The sequence below is a fragment of the Rhinatrema bivittatum genome, chromosome 10 (genome assembly GCF_901001135.1).
Source record: "Rhinatrema bivittatum chromosome 10, aRhiBiv1.1, whole genome shotgun sequence".
In the NCBI taxonomy this organism is placed as follows: Eukaryota; Metazoa; Chordata; class Amphibia; order Gymnophiona; family Rhinatrematidae; genus Rhinatrema; species Rhinatrema bivittatum.
In genome coordinates this window covers 53,547,084-53,564,884 of record NC_042624.1, presented here as the reverse complement: position 1 = coordinate 53,564,884, position 17,801 = coordinate 53,547,084, and the positions used below count along the sequence as shown (strand labels likewise).

At 47.4% G+C, this 17,801-nt stretch overlaps 1 protein-coding gene across 1 annotated transcript in view; it reads right to left on the bottom strand.

Moving 5' to 3' along the window:
• The window catches only part of FAM102B (family with sequence similarity 102 member B), a 128,200-nt gene extending 116,317 nt beyond the window's left edge, over window positions 1–11,883 (bottom strand). Inside the window, exon 1 of the mRNA XM_029617897.1 lies at window positions 11,492–11,883. Within this exon, the coding sequence (XP_029473757.1) occupies window positions 11,492–11,640 (149 nt within the window). The 5' untranslated portion in view covers window positions 11,641–11,883. The remainder of the gene's footprint in view (window positions 1–11,491) is intronic.
• Window positions 11,884–17,801: the final 5,918 nt, after the last annotated feature.

Here is a 17,801-nt window from a genome sequence, read left to right as displayed (position 1 = left end):
GGCCAAAATCCCATTTTAAATATTCTGAAAGCAATAATTTATTTATGGCGGCTACTTTTATCGGTTCAGCCCATGTCAAAAGCTTCTAAGCAGGTTTAACTAGGAAGTCCTTCTGCTCTAGAAGCATCAAGACAGCGTCCCCCAGAATATCACCTGCCGTTTTGAAGACGTCCGAGGCATCCCACAAAGGAAGGAGCACAGCAGAACCTCGCTGGATGCCGCACGTGAAGCCACTCACAGACAGCAGAGAGATACCCCGACTGAATTTCAGGTAAGTACATGGACTTTTCTGGTCTGCAGAGCTACACCTCAGAGGGGCGGGATAAGATCTTGGAAGGGATTTCTGAATCTTGGATCCTGCGCAGGAAGGCCGGATCCCCGGTTTGGACCGTCACCGAGACCCTGTGAGAGCCGCAGCAAGGGGCAGCTGGACTCTTACAGGCCCCAAGATGCTTCACAAAAATAAGATCAAAAACAGCACCGAGTATCTTGTATTAAGATTCACTGCAAGCTCACTTTACCCGCACTGTCTGTCTTTTTATGCTGCAATTAATCCTGCATTTGTTCAATCACATTTGCATTCTAAATTAGAGGTACTAATAAATATTCTAATTTGACTAACAGACTGCTAATTGTGCACAGTGCAGAAAAATACCCACGGATGTACGCAACAGCTAAGATAAATATCTCCTCTAAGCTGAAGGTTTGTGGCATGCGGTGGCAGCAGTGTTAGCATGAAAGTGAATGTGCTTTATGGGTAGATTTACTGTGATCCGGCTTGGCTTTTGAATTTATACGTTCTGCATTCCTAGCTGGCCATGGGAAGCCTGAACCATGCTGCCCTCTTCCATCGGCATCCTAGCACCCCTGGCACTGCTCTCAAGATGTATCAGCCGCAGGCCGAGCCCGCTGCCGGATGGCACGCGATCCCCTAGCCTCAGACTGAGTAACAGACCAGGACAGGAAGACTATCATAAGTCCACTGCACCAACTACAGCAAGCACGGAGGGGGAAGAGGACGATACAGGTCAGGCCAAGGAGCCACGGCCGGGCTGCAGAAGAGAAGAGGGGGAAGGCAGTGGGGGAGGAAGACAAAGTAAAAACGTTAAAACAAAAAAGCGAGGGAAAAAGAAAAATCAGCTCAGTATAGAATTTCTCTCTCCGGCACCTAAGTTTTACGCTTTCTGAACATTTTTTCACCCCTGTGTACAGCTCGTTTCAATATAACATGGTTGTTTTCTAGCACTTTGGGTGCATGACTACAGAAAATCCCACTACTTAAAGCAACAGTGGCTCCCCAGCCTCTCAGTCCTGCTCCTACCACTAACCTGTCCCAAGCTTGTACAAACTCCGCTACAGTGCTGGCCCTCCAGCACCTCCACGGGCAGGGTTTTCCCAGGCATCTCCTCAGCTCTCCTGCCAGTAACCTTCAGCTGATGAAAAGGACAGCAGATAAAGACCACCTGGCCCCTCCGATCACACTCGGCTGGAGTCGTTGGGGCACCTGCACAACATCGCCCCCTATCCATAACAGATGTGTCATCTCCCTCTCTGGTTCATACAAGTCTCATAATTAATCCAGCACCCAGGTCTGCTCCCATGTGTTGCCACCAAGTTTTGTACTAATGCACACAGCCTCCAAAAGTAGCGAGAGCACCACCCTGTGCTCGTTGGTGATAGGGTCAGGACTATGGCCGCGCCCAGGTTCACCCGGCCTTCTTGGAAGCCTGACGCAGCCGCACCTCTCACGTTAGGGCTGTAACCATTACATTCGTGATAGCGGTATGCAAAGATTTCTGCGCTGAACACAAACCCCGCCAGTCGATCAGATCCACTACTAATTAATGACAATTATAAGAAGTTGGTAGGATCCTCGCACAGGATCTGCTGGCCTATGGCACTCAATGCACTGCTCGCAAGGGCTCAGTATCAAAACAGGGTCACACTGAGAACAAAGGGAAGCAAATAAGTGACTCACGACTCGCACGAGAGCCAAGTGCACACCAAACACAAATATTCTGAATATGTTCAGCTTTAGACATTCAGAAGCCCCAGATCAACTTCTGCCAAACGTTCTTCTGCGCAGAGGGGAAATGCACAGCTAACCTCTTTGAGGCTGCTATTAAAATCTGAACCCTAATTCCTCCCGACTAGGGCCTTCTTGACTTTAACCATTTTTTATTAAACAAAGAACCCAGTTGATCTTATCTGTGTCACTTGGCTAGACTAAGCTCTACTGGCTATTTGTGTGCAGTTTGCAGCACTATAGAAAGTGCTTAATGGACTAGTAACGGCATCTAAGAATCAATCACGTTAATCCATTCTTCCTCATCTAGCACAGATCTCCCCTCCACATGGGAAGTGTACGTCTGCTGCAGAGGTCTGAGCTGGGCACCATGAGACACACACATGCAATATACTGCCATATTCATTCTAACAAAGCATTTAAACATGCAAACAGCATGAAGCAGTACCCCCTATGTAGCTATTTAAAAAATGACTTTGTATTCTGTGCAACTTTATTTATTTATTTTTTGATTTTTATATACCGGAAGTTCCTGTATACAATACATATCACTCCGGTTCACATTTAATAGAGATAACTATTGCCGGGGAGGCGGTTTACATGGAACATATCGAATATGATGAACGGATAATCTATAATAAAGTACAATCTATTATGAAACAACTAAGATCAACTTAGAACACAACTTGGAACATATAACTGAGGCAATATAAGCAATATAAACATTACATTATTGCTGTAAGACAAGGATGGTGGTGGTTCTTGCTTTTAGCTCTCTGGGAAAGCTTGACGGAAGAGCCAAGTCTTGAGTTTCACTTTAAAAGTAGTATGGCACGGCTCAAGGCGGAGGTCCGGTGGTAGGGAGTTCCAGAGAGACGGGCCCGCTGTGGATAGAGCGTGTTTCCTCAGGGTAGATTTTGCAGGTTGGGTAATCATTCTGTTCTGGTATGCCCTTCTGGTTGGTTTTTCAGCAGTGTGTAGTTGAAGCTGGAAGGTTAGGTTGAGTGGAGAGATGTTATGTAGGGCCTTATGAATCATCATGCAGGTTTTGAACTGAATCCTGTATTTGATGGGAAGCCAATGGAGATGCTGGAGGATCGGGGTGATATGGTCCCTTTTTTTGGCATTGGTAAGGATCCTTGCAGTGGCATTCAGTACCATCTGGAGTGGTTTGGTGGTGTATGCGGGAAGGCCCTGCAGCAGTATCACATTCCCCCCTCCTGATACCAGGGAGGAGCCACGCTCTAAACTGAGGCGTGCATTCGGTCTGAGGGGCTCCCTGCTCGATGTCGGGACAGGAGACACAGCAGACGCAGTGCTCCAAACCGCGTCGCTCCCGGAGATTCACAGAAATGGAAGATGTTGCTTGCTGCTACTGGCACGCGTCTTCAGCGCTGCAGGGACCAATGAAAAGGATTTCTGTAAAAAGGCCTTTCCCTTATTTTGTGTCCAGGCAAATATTATTCCTGGGGGAATTCTGGACCACTGTACAGCACAGAATCTGGATGCATGGGGGGGGGGGGGGGACGGGTGAAGGAAGATCCTGCTGGCCCATGCACGCCACAGGGAGGTGGCATCAAAGTCGACCTGTGCATCTGGAAGGAGGCAGGGAGGCAGCAGCAGAGCCGGCCGTACAGACAGGAGAGCCAGTAGAAGGGGGAATTCCAGCCCACACTAGTGGAAGGGAGGCTATTAAGGGTTAACTGGGGATAGAGTCGAGGGATGGCTAAAGAGGTTAGGACTGTTCAGCTTGGAGAAGAGACAGCTGAGGGGGGATATGATAGAGGTCTTTAAAATCATGAGAGGTCTAGAACAGGTAAATATGAATCGGTTATTTACTCTTTCAGATAACAGAAGGACTGGCGGCCCTCCATGAAGTTAGCAAGTAGCACATTTAAAACAAATCGGAGAAAGTTCTTTTTCACTCAACGCACAATTAAACTCTGGAATTTGTTGCCAGGGGATGTGGTTAGTGCAGTTAGTGTAGCTAGGTTTAAAAAAGGTTTGGATATCCAACTGTTCTGGGATATCTCAGTCACCTTCTCACTCGAGACCTGCCCAAAGACCCTGCCTTCTGTATTTTGCATCTCATGAAAGACTCATTGCCGGAGAACCACAGTCAGGCGCAACATGACTTTTTGCGCAAGGCTTTTCTGTTGGCCAAACAATCTTATCCCAATGGACTGTTACCGACCCTCCGACAGTGCTGCATTGGAGACTGCGGCTACATAAACTATTGATCTATGAACATCTATCAGCTAAGCAAGCGTCCTCGGCCAAGAGATATGACCTCTTCTTAGCAATCTGGAAACTATATCTTCTTTTCTTGAATTCTCGGGCGCGCAGCAAAATTTTGGACTTAACTATATAGACTTACGAACTCCTTGCTCGCAGAGAATGGGGTATACTGATTTCCCGCTTGTCTGGACAATGAATCTCCTGTGCTTCTATAGGTGCTTCAGTGCCTTCAACTACTCGAGCTCCTTAATTCCTTTAAATCGTTAATAATTATTTCATTATTTCTTATAATCAGCACTGTGTGGGTGGGGGGGGGAGGGGAAGGAGGAAGGTGGTGTGTGGATAAGAAGTTTTTCATAGTTTGTGTTGTGTCATTTGTACCAAGGCTTGTGGTGCTCCACCAATGCCTTTCGCCCCCCCTATGAGGGGTTTCTGTTTATGGTACCATTTCTCATGAGTTATCATGGTGTTGTTACATCTGTTATATAAAACTTCAGAAATAAAGATTTAAAAAAAAAAGGTTTGGATAAGATCTGGGAGAAGTCCATTACCTATTAAGTTGACTTAGAAAATAGTCACTGCTATTACTAGTATCAGTAGAATGGAATAGACTTAGTTTTTGGGTATTTGCCAGGTTCTTATGGCCTGGATTGGCCACTGTTGGAAACAGGATGCTGGGCTTGATGGACCCTTAGTCTGACCCAGTATGGCAATTTCTCTTATGTGCTTATGGCCCCGGAGAAGAGGAAGGGGGAGAGGGTGAACAGAGGGGAAACAGACCTTGAAGATGGACAAGGGGTAAGGGATCAGGCTTGTGGGAGAGGGGAGGGAGTTGCGGCAGGGATACAGGGAAGTAAGAGCACGGAGGGAGGCTGGGACCAGCAACGATCAGATTTGGGAGGAGTAGAGGAGAGAGAATGGAAAGTAGTTCAAGCCACGGGAGAGGGGAGAAAGGGTGGAGGGGACAGTCTTATGATCCACTCTTACAGTGTACTTCTAAGGGGATTCTGCATCTTGGATTAATTACTTTATTGCATTGCATTTTGAATTAATTACTCAGAACCATTATTTCTTGTGTTTTGACAAATATGAAGTATACAAAACTTAGCAGAATGCGTTTTATTTTTTTGCACACAACTCTCTTAGGAGTAAAGTATGTTCTTCCTAATTATGGTCCCATACTAATTTCTGTTGCACTACTAGATGTACACAGCACTGTACACCTATACATAACTGATAGCCCCTAATCTGTGGATCTTACACTCATCAAAACACAGAGACGAGACAAATAAGAGGTTTCAGGACATCTGACTATAATGAAGAGAAAGGTTGAACCCACACCTGCATCTCCGGTATGCAAACTGAACTCCGCCCTGCTCTCTCCTTGTACTCTCCAGCTCCGCACCCCTTCTCTACAGCCCACTGTCTATTACCACAGATGGAAACTGAGCTCTACCCCGCTCTCTGGCTATACTTTCCAGCTCTGCTCCACTCACACTCTCTCTGAACTGTCCAATCCCCTTCTCTGCTACCTCACAATACACCCAAGCTCAGCCCGCGCGCTCTACCACCAGCCCGCCCCTCCGTCGCCCCAGCCCGCGCGCTCTACCACCAGCCCGCCCCTCCGTCGCCCCAGCCCGCGCGCTCTACCACCAGCCCGCCCCTCCGTCGCCCCAGCCCGCGCGCTCTACCACCAACCCGCCCCTCGATCTCCTCAGCCCGCGCGCTCTACCACCAGCCCGCCCCTCGATCTCCTCAGCCCACGCGCTCTACCACCAGCTCTACCACCAGCCCGCGCACTCTACCAGCCCGCCCCAGCCCACGTGCTCTACTACCAGCTCTACTACCAGCTCTACTACCAGCACACCCCTCCATCGCCCCAGCCCACGCGCTCTACCACCAGCCCGCCCCTCGATCTCCTCAGCCCGTGAATGAGTGGGGTGAGAGTCCAGGAGGGTGAGTGAGGGGACTGTGGGGAGGAGGGCTGGGAATCAGGTGAGGGGGTAGGGAAGGGAGGTGAATAAGGAAGAGTAAGGTGATAGTGGAGAAGGGTCATGAATGAGAGAGAGTAAAGGATGGGAAGGGCGAATGAGCGGTTTGTGGGGGGCAGAGGAAGTGAAAGAGAGAGAACGAGGGGAACAAAGGGCCTTTGGAAGGGGGGATAAGTGTGTTTCTGCTACCACACATCTTGATTAGGCACTTCCTACATTTTGCAGCTTTTACCACTAGCTTTTGAGTCAATAAACCTGGTTAAAATCAACAAGGCTGATATCAGGCAGAAGGAGCCTGACACACTGACTAAGGAAGTCTTTTCCAGGCCCACGTGCAGCCTGGTGGAAAGAACGGGCGTAGGGCACAGAACTTCTGCCACGAGGGAAGGTAATGAAGAGCAGGACTTGCGGACTGATGGACTGGAGAAAGGGGGGAGTCACAGTCCTAACTGCACTGAAAGAACAGACTGGAGAGGAGAGAGGTGGCTTGGCAGGAGACCCGTGAGAAGCAGGTTGCAGCGGAATAAAGATCAGAGGGAAGGCTAGAATGCACAGAACTTCCTTACAGCTGGGCCAGCAGGAAACTGCTGTAACATGAACCCTGGCGCACTGCTTCTCCAGTTATCTCACAACTAACCCAGAGAGGCCCCTTCCCTGGCAGCAAGGTGGGATTTAAACTCTACAGATAATCCGTCTCTGACAGCTAGTGAGCAGCAAAGCAGTTTACGTGTAATGCGGCGTATTCGCAATCTCTCTTTCCGTTAGGCTGAGCACCTGCCTTTGGCTCACAAGGCCCAGCGGAGTCGGACTTGCCTGCGTTTTTCACACCCCCAGAGTGCTTTGAAATAGGGGAAGGGTGGGTGGTGAGGAAGGGGTTGTAATGTCTTAAAACCAGACAGACTCGCCCAATCTTTAAAAGCCGGAGCCAAGTGTCCACCATATTCGGGGTGCTCGTGAAAAAGATCCCGGCACCCCAGGAACAGAGGGGCACGAGCACCCCCTGCGCGAGACGGACGCCATTGCAGGAGGCAGAAGCACTTTGGGGAAAACATCACGGTGGGCTCCAGTACGGACCCCAGGAGCTGCTGAGATGCTTTTAATTAGCATTAAAGAAAAAAAAAAACCCTATGAACTGGAAAGAACATCCCCATACATTGTATGAGGGCGCTGGGCACAATATACCAAGCGGATATGAGGAGACTGACCAAAACAGCTACTGACTAAATAGGTCTTTGACTTGATTTAAATAAAATAAAATTTTCAATCTTTAATGTATTTACATAGAAACTGACTAAATCCAGGGCACCAATATTAAAAGCAGCAGCGTACCTCAGGATATTTTGCATTCGCCTTTTTACTCCTCCTACTGAAGTGCATGACAACTAAAAGCCAGGAAAGGTTTTCGGGTGCCGCCAGTGGCAGATGTTAACCCAACCCAGCTTTAAGTGAAGCCGAAGGCAAAGATGGGCGAGCTGTTCACCGCAGAGCCCGTTTTAGGGGAGCACCAACAGGGCAAATGCCCAGGGACCCCTTGGTAAAGTTGAGCGATGTCACCGAAGTAGGGCTTCAGGCTGCCTGGCACCAGCTGGGCTCACGGCTTAGTTTCTGCCCTGGTCCCTCAATGTATCTAGGGCCATCCTTGGCCTGTCGGCAGCGCCACCAGCACTGAAATACAAAAATCAGCACAGGAAACGCCAAGGAAGGGGATGAAAACGTGCCCACTTTATAGATTCAGTTAACTAGAAGCAGAGCGTGGCACACACACAGATGAAATATTTGGCAGCCACAGATAAGGGGGGGGGGGGGGCGAGGGAGGGGAGCCAAGTCTCCAGAACCTTTACTCTGCATGGCTGCTGTAACACAAGAAAGCGAAGACTACTATTATCTTGTTTTTAAGACGGCACCCTACCAGGCAGTCTGGCAGACAGGAGGCAGATCTCTCTTTATGTTCAACCTTCCGGCTCCCAAGACCAGGGGTTTTCAAGCCTTTTACTGAGTTTTTCTGGATTCTGAAAACAAGCCAACTCAGCCTGGAACAACTGGTTTTATGCAGTGTCCCATTTTTACCTTTTCACAGCCTTCCTCAGCAGCATGCCTAGGTCATGAAAGAGTCCCAGTAACCCAGCAGCAGACCAGAGGCTCCCATTCCAACCCATTACCATCCATAACAGGATAAAGGTGAAAAAGAATGATCTAGAACAGAGGTTTCTAAACCTGTCCTGGGGGACTCTGCAGCCAGTCGGGTTTTCAGACTATCTACAATGAACATACTTGAGATAAAATCTGCTTGCTGTGGAGGCAGTGCATGCAAATTTATCTCATGCATATTCACTGTAGATATCCTGAAAACCTGCTGGTTGGGGGTCCTCCAGGACGTTTGGGCACCACTGATCTAGAAGCAGGAATCCATTCAAACGCACGCAGGGCTTTTCTAAACCACCACCGCCAAAAATAAGACTGAATTCTTATAACATTGCCTCTAGCTGGCTTTCCTCTCTTTCAAATGTATCTGGCTCCTGAAAACAGAGGAAGCCTGGTGCATGGTTTTGATCTGCTGATTATACCGCCAGCCCTGCACAGTACAAATATTAAAGGGTATTTCCCTTCAGTTTAAACAGAAAACTCAATCTGTTATCATGGGCTGCACCAATGTTATTTTTCTGTTGGGCTACCGGAAAAGACCGCTCATCACTACCGAGACTGCTCTAACGAGACACATTCGGAGACCATGAGGAACTGCAGATAATCTCAAGAAAGAGGAAATGCAGACAATATTTTCACAAAAAGTGATGTCTTCTATGCTGAGACACAAACTTGCAAGTGTGCAACACTGCGGCATTTATTACACTTTTAAGAGGCAAAGAAAACATGAAATGAAAAGGAAAAAAAGTATTTTGCAGGCACCCACAAAGAGCCAAGCAGAAGGCACAAAATTTGAGCACGCAGCATCTGTTAGTCCCAAAAAATGTAGAGGAAACGAACTGTTAGTGATGCTACCTTTGAAAAGTGTAGAATGTCATACACATGCCCAGAAGAATACATTTCAACACAGCCAACTTTCTGTCTCACTGTGCCGGACTAGACAACTCCCATCCTGGAGGGCCCCAAACAGGTCTGGTGTTCAAGGCATCCACAATCAGTATGCAGATGTATTTGCATGTGTTGCGTCCATTGTACACAAATCTGTCCAATGCATATTCTTTGTGGATGCCCTGAAAACCAGAACTGTTTGAGGCCCTCCAGGATGGGAGTTGCCTACCCCTGTACAAAGCTCATTAGGTCCCATAGGCCACAAGCGTCCATAAGTTTGAACATCACCACAAGGATGCTCAAACCGGATGCATCATCACAAACGAAATGCTGCCCCGTCCCAAGAGGAGAGAAAAAAAAATGTGGGGTTTCTCAGCCTTTAAATCAGAAAGAATTTTTAAAAAGGCTATCCTGGGTCATTGATGGTTTGAATCATTAGACTTCACAGTTTGTTTCACCAAATGGTAGCACATGAACTTAGGGAAAACGTGCCAGGGAGGGGGAACGCCTAGTGCACAGGCCCTTTATTTGCTACTACAGGTAACAGTTTTTCCCAATTAGTCCCTCTCCAGAGAACCCCTACCTGCAATACATGTAGTGGGGCGTGCGTCATGATGGTGACCTACCCAAAAGGAGACTGATGCAGACCTAACCTTAATCAAAGCAAGACTTGCCTCATTCAAATTTAAGAACCACACTCAGACAGAACGGCAGAGCTCTTTAGCCACTAAGATTTTATGACCTTTAACTTCTAAGCTGTTACTTTTAGATCTGTGCAACATAAAACAGAAGATTTTTTTTGTTAAATATTTCAACAATGGATACACTATTTCTGACCCTGGCTAGAATGATTAAGAAAGAGCAAACAAGAGTTGATGTATATTTACCATCAAGAACAGAAAACGTGCCCAGGAAAAATGATTATCACATTTTTTAAATATAAGAGTCCGAAAAACAAAGTGAGATTTCTATTAAATACTTGTCAGATACGTTTTGGGGTTTTTTTGCCACACTTGCCTATTTGCAGGCTCTTTTCCAACCTGTGGTCAGTCCCAGTGATAAGCACATGAAAAACTGTCCTTTGCCAGAGAAGTAAACAAATCAAGCAGATTTTCCTGGAGTCTGCAGCAGCATCATTTCCTAAATTAGACAACAGGGAATCATGCAGATGAATTCTATCCCCTGCTCTCCCAGCGCACTGGCTGCCGCTTTGTCCCTCCTGCCTGCTTGTCCTCTGTGGGCTGGAAGCCAAGACCCTGAACAACCATCAATAAGGGTTTCACTCTGCACTTCAGATAGCTCCTCAACACAACAGTACTTTCAGTTAATCACAAGCTGTGGGCCTGGGAAGAGCACAGGTTGAACTCCTGCCAATATCAGAAAAGAGATTTTGCATATAACTCATTATGAAAAAGCTAACGGGAAAAAAAGCAGTAAATAAAAATGATCCCATAAGCTTTGCCAGCCAAATGCTGTGAAAAATAAATACATTTCCAAATTTGTGTCTCGCTACGATGGGGGCCTCTTCTAATGGACTTTTACGTTCCTGGTTTTCCCTGCTCTTTGCGATTTAAAAAAAAAACAAACAAAAAACATTGTCTTTTCTGAACACTTGTCACCACCAAAGCGTCTTTTCGGCAGTACAGTTCGCTCCTCTCCCCATAAAATGCTAACAGATGTGATAGTTCTCAAAAGTGTTACTAGGATGCCTGGAGGCTTCCATCTTCAAGGATCTTGCATTAAGTGAGGAAACTGCAATTCTGGTTCGGGGGGGGGGGGGGGGGGCGGATGACAAGGGGGGGGTGTCTTCTCGTCCTACAAACGGGGCAGATAGTGGGAAACTGCGTCTGAGCCCAATTTGTTTTCCTGACGTTGTTACGCTCTACATGCAGCTTTCCATACCCCACTTGCAATTTCACACCGTGCAATGGTTCTGCAAGCGATCCACCGAGTTATCGAGATACGGGGGGGGGGGGGGGGGAAATCCATATATATATATATATATATATATATATATATATATAAATAAACACATATATAGATGTGTGAACTGTTACAGAAGAGCTGGATCCCAGCAACTCGTCGCGCTGCCTAAGCTGAAAGGGGCACTAACGCAGCAGCGCTTCAACCTGCAGCGGACAGGGGGAGCGAGAAGTGCCCGAGCCCGGCGCCAGGACTTGCATTCCTGCCCGGCCCTGCTTCCTACCTGGAGGACTCCACGTTGAAGCTGCCGCCGTCCAGCAGGCGGATCTTGCAGAAGAGGATACCGTTCACGAAGGGCACGGAGGAGAGCTCGTCCAGCTCGAAGTCCACGCGGAACTTGAACTTCTTTTTCTTCATCATCATGAAAGCCATGAACCGGCTCCGGGGCCGAGCTGGTGGGGGGGGGGGGGGGGGGGGGGGGGGTCGCGAGCAAGCACCGGGGGGAGGGAGGGGGAGCAGAGTCAGCGCCGGCCGCCCCTGCTAGGTCACTCGCGCAGCCTCGGCATCGCCCGGCCGGCCGGGAAGCAGCAACCGTGCCGAGCAGCTCGCCAGCGATCACCCTCCCGCTGCCACCACTCCTCGCCACTGAAGCAAGAAATCCAACCCCCTGCTAGCGTCGCCCGCGCACAGGCCCGACCCTTTTACCGCCGCGCAGCCGCCGCTCGGTGCCAGGCAGGCAAAGGCGGCCTCGCAGCGCCCCCAGCGGCCACCGAGGGCCAGGCCGGTCTCAGCAGCGCCCCCAGCGGGCACTGTAAGAATGAGCGGTCTCAGCGGGAAAGGGAGGCCCACGGTAACGCTGCCAAGCAGATACTGAGGGCCAGGGCGGTCTCAGCAGCGCCCCCAGCGGACACTGTAAGAATGAGCGGTCTCAGCGGGAAAGGGAGGCCACGGTAACGCTGCCAAGCAGATACTGAGGGAAAGGGCGTTCTCAGCAGCGCCTCCCAGCGGACGCTGGGAAATAAAGCGTAATCGCAGAGCCCCTAGCGGACACGGAAGGACAAGATGCGCCTAGCAGCAACCTTAGGGGAAGAGTGTGCCAGTGCAAGATCCTTATTTTTTTAATCGAGCAAAATGTATTTCTTGTTGGAAATTGTGTTTAATTTTGTTCGTATTTATATTTTTGTTATCATTCTTGTAATGTTTGTAAATATGCTGTGTTTTTTTATGATAAAGGAAATAACCCAATATACAACAGAATAACATGGAACTGAAACTTACATTTAAAAGGGAATATTTGAATGTGGCATCTAGGTTGAAATACTTGATGCTTTTTACTCTTGTTTCTTGCTCCGAGGTTTGTAAAGGAATTTGAGAATGTAGGAAATGTGAATGAGTGAAATAATTCAATGAGAAACAGGTGTATAGCACTGCTGCAGTACCTGGGGCATTCTTGCAGCCAGCATATTGAATAATTCTTATAACACAGTATAAGAAGGAGGTACTAAAGGATTTTTCCCATAGACATAAAATGGGACAAGACCTTTAGCACTTGTTACCCAAATATGTCTACAATAGCTTTGTAATCCATGTCAGCATCTCTTAAATCACTTATACAATCTGCAGAGCATTTGAAAAATTCCTGGAGAGCCCCAGCATAGCTGATCATGGAGCACAAGCTTCTTAGCCTCTTTGTATCTAAAATTAAAAGGTAAAGTGTGAGCTATTGTCTCAGGAGGGTTCTGGGCAGGGCTGGTGCTAGCTTTTTTTGCTGCCCTGTGCAAACAATTACTGTGCTGCTCTCCGCCCCCCCCCCCCCCCCCCCCCCCCTTCATTCATTTGATATAAACTTTGAAAACTGATACCATTTGCCCTCCCCCCTCCATTAGAAACCCTGAGCAAACTTTATGGACAATGCCCCCTGCCCTCCAACCTCCCCCCTCGGCCCACTCCACACACACACAGTTAAGAGTTATGCATTTATAATAACATTGTGCATGAAAAATATCAAATATACAATATTTTGAGGTAAAAATATCACTTACATTAAATTTACGTACACTGCTGTGTTGCCAGCCAGAAAGCCTGTAAAACCACACTTGGAACCCATAGAGTATTAGGCCTCTTGTAATGTGTGCTGTGTGTGAGCTTTGACCTTCCAAAAGTCCTATTAGGAGAATACCTCACCTCAGTCACACTTGCAGAACATAAATAGACCCTCACCAAATACAGAATAGAACAACCATAAAGTAGAAATCCAAACCTGAACTGGAAACCACAAGAAGCCAGACCCTCTATGCCAGTGGTTCTCAACCTTTTTTCTGTGGCACACACCTGACAGATGGTTCTTACATACATTACACACTGAACCCATGACCGTCACGGGGCTAGATGTAAAAGTACAGTTTGCATCCATGGGAACCCCCCCTGACCCACAATAATGGATGTAAAGCAGAATTACGACATTCCCCATACAACTCACCCTACAAAAAAGATATTCTGGTTCTGTTGTCATCTCAGTAACAGCAACTCAAACTCCTTCTACTACCAGGCTCAATAGCCCTACTTATGAAAAGATAGCAGTTTACCACCAATGCATGTCCTCTTGAGAAAACACCACAAATAGGACTGATACAAACGCTTACATGCTAATAAAATATCTCGGTAATAGATACAGAACCGACCTAACATACTCCCAGGATCTGCAGTTATGTACATAAACTAATCCGCACACAGTTACACCTGTATTATGGAATACACTCAAACAGGAGCAACACTATCTATGAAAAGGCAACACTACAAATATTAAATCAGGCCCTAAAAACCAATACACCTCTTATTAGGAAAACAGAACTAGCAAGCAGCTATAGATCCCCACACAAAAATAATTGTAAAACTATACTAATAAGCAGAATAAATGTTTCAAAACAGCTATGAACAGAATAACATCCAACAATTAAAAACTCATAAAAACTATTAAAAATTCTCCAAACACCAATAAAAAATTTCAAAAAAGCAGACACATCTCATAATATTAAATAATTAAAATGGCAGTCAATCAAGAAAGATAAACTTAAAAAGCCACCTTTACTTACCCCCTCCAGCAGCTCTCCTACTCCTGTCCTCTTCCTTGCAGGCCATAGCACACAACAGAAGCAGCAATAGTGGCTCAGGTCTATACTCATGGTCCTCTTCCTTAGGGCCCATGACCAGTCTCTCTGTCTCTCACACACACACCATACCAGTCACACCCCCATGACCAGTTTCTGTCTCTCACACACCAATCATCTCCCAACCAGTTTTTGACACACACACCAGTCACCTTCCTGAAGTTTCTCTCATGCCATACACACACACAGGCTTCCCTCTCCCGTGTTCTATCTTACATATACGGGCATCTCGCTCCCATACTGTGTCTCACATACACCCACACACCCAGGTTTCTCACTCCCATGCTCACTCTCGCCACATGCACAGGCTTCTCATTCCTATAATCACTTTCTCTCTCTTACACACACACACACAAGCACCAGTCTCTCATTCCCATGCTCGCTTTCTCCACAAGCACAGGCTTCTCATTCCCTTAATCACATTCTTTCTCTCACATACACACACACCCCAGTCTCTTTCTCACACACCATCACCTTACCAACCAGTCTCTCTCTCTCATCCATGCACACACACACACACAGGCTTCCCACTCCCATGCTCTCTCTCACAAATACAGGCTTCTCACCCCATGCTTTCTTTCACATACCCCCCCCCCCACACACACACAACACCAGGCTTTTTACTCCCATGCTTTCTCACATACCCAGATTTCTCACTTCCATGCTTTTTCTCTCACACACACACACATTAGTCACCTCCCTGAGCAATCTCTCACTCTCTCACACACACACTCCAGTCTCTCACATATACACACATCACCTCTCTGACCAGTTTCTCTCAATCATGCACATGCTCTCTCTCACACACTTACACACATGCACTCAATCAAATATATGCTCTCAGTTACATTCATACTCTCACTTACACATGGGTTGGCTGTCTTCTCTCTCTCTCTCTCACTCCCTTCCTCCCCCACCCGGAGCACAAATGGTAGCTGCTGCAGCAGCCTCCTCCAGCCCCTGCAGGCCAAGAAAGAAGAATCCCATCGGCCGCGGGAGGCTTATACTGCTGTCTCCTTCGCCGATTGCCGGCTGCTTCAATTGCTCCGGGCCACGCTACCGCTCGGGGGCCGATACTACTGCCGCTGCCGCCACTGCCGCTACTTTTCCTCGTGTCACGGCTCTTTCTCCTTCCCGTGCACTGCACTGCATATCACTTCCTGTTCCGGGGCAGGCGCAAGAAGAAGAAAAGGCCCAGCCACGGGTGCACAGCTTCCTCTAACACCGCTGCCATTCCCCTTGGGCTTAAACGTGCTGTTAGCCCAGCGGCAACAGCAGCAGGGAAGGAAGAGCAGCGGGAGAGACCGGGAGCACACAACACACCTGCCGGTGCTTGGCGACACACTGGTGTGTCGCGACACACCGGTTGAGAAGCGCTGCTCTATGGAGTGGGAAAATAAAAGCCAGAACCATCATCATTCCTCAAACATCAAACAATAAAATCAAGAAATAAAATAAATACTTAATCATAATAGTAAAGACATGCTAACAATAATATTCCAAAAACAGATGACAAATAAAAGAGTGAATTATTAAAAATTCACATACCATTTTTTATAAATGTCCCAAACACCAATAAAATATTTCAAAACAGTAGACACTTTAAATAACACCCGAAAAATAAAACTAAAAAGGATTTTAAAAATTCATGCTCTCCATACCTTGGAACCTTTGATTTCCAGTCACCCTGAGATTGTCGTGGATTAGCGGGAGTGGGGTGCACAAACTTTCTCCTCTCTTTCTTATATTTACACATAAACACATATACACTTCCTCTCAGACAAACCCACAGGTATCTCCAGCTCTTCTTTGGTTGGGCTCTGTCATTAGCCCCGGGCCCCCCTCTTCATTTCAGTGGCTGGCAGTTTGGTATCCACCTGCAGCCCTATTTTCTCTCTCTCTCACACACACACACACCCCCATCCCAGGCAGCCTCCCATTCACTCACTCACACACAACTCAGACAAGCTCCATTCACACCCATTCACCCCAGGCAAGCTCCCAGTCACATCCACCCAAATGCCAGGCAGGCTCCCATAGTCACACACACACACACACACACACAACCTACCCATCCCAGGAAGGCTCCCATGCATGCATGTATATATATATATATACACACACAAATCCCAGACAGGCTCCCATTCACACACACACATATACACCCATCCCAGGCATGCTCCCATTCACCCACCTGCATGCATCTCAGGCAGTCTCCCATTCACACACACATGCATGCATCTCAGGCAGTCTCCCATTCACACACACATGCATGCATCTCAGGCAGCCTCCCATTCACACACCCATCCCAGGCAGCCTCTCATTCACACACACACACACACACCCATCCCAGGCAGCATCCCATTCACACTCACCCACACAACCCAGGCAAGCTCCCTTTCTCTCTCTCACACACACACTCATTTCAGGCAGCCTCCCATTCACTCACACACACATGTAGACCAGGCAGGCAGGGTCCAAGGACTTCTGGAAGTGCTAGCATCGCCACCAGAATGGAGCCCCACAAGCTTTCTGATTTTTTCACCGCTGGTGGGATGGGGGTACACTAACGATAGCATAGGCCTCTCCTTGCTCCTAACACTGCCCCTCTGACTGTGCTGCCCTGTGCAATTGCATGATTTGCACACCCGGTCACGCCAGGCCTGCTTCTGGGCCGAGAGCACAGACAATATGGGGTAACATCCAGTCACCTTACCCTACTGGGGCCACAAGATATTACAACCATTTTCAAAGCAGAATCATTAAACCTCCTATTAAAAAAAAAAAAAAGAGAGAGAGAAAATTGTCTGAAAAAGTCTCACAATCAATGGAAATCGTATCAGCATTAGCTTGATAAAAATTGACATTCTGATATTGCACGTGTGGAAGGTGATATACTGGACTCTAATCCTAGGAATAGGGGGATTGCAGGGAGTCCTTGCCAGGGATGTTAGAAAACTGAAGACCTAATGAAGTTTCGACAGCATAAAAATCAAGACAGTGAGGATCCAGAAAATGTAATAAACAGGAGCCAAAAATTAAAACGTTGCCCCTCTATTTCCAGAAAATACATTAGGATGAGATTTCTTTAAAAAGTTCTTTCCATTTCCTAGTAAGTCAGATATTGTACATTTGTATGGATTTGTGCCAAATGCTCACTTTTGAACTATTGTGCTGTACTTGTGCTTTTATTAGCTAAAGATGAGAAGCAGTTTTCAAGGTTCGTCCTCGCGCAAAACTCCCAGGGGACTTGATTTCTGGGAGACACTTCAAAGGGTCTTGTACGTCGTGCCAGGACAAAATGATTGCAAGCTTGTGGCAGAAGTGCAAAAAATGGTCAATGTTGCTTTTATTTAAAAAATACATATATTCTTCACCCTGTGTGTCCAGAAGCAGAGAAAGTCTGTAGTCTGGGCTATTCCTTTT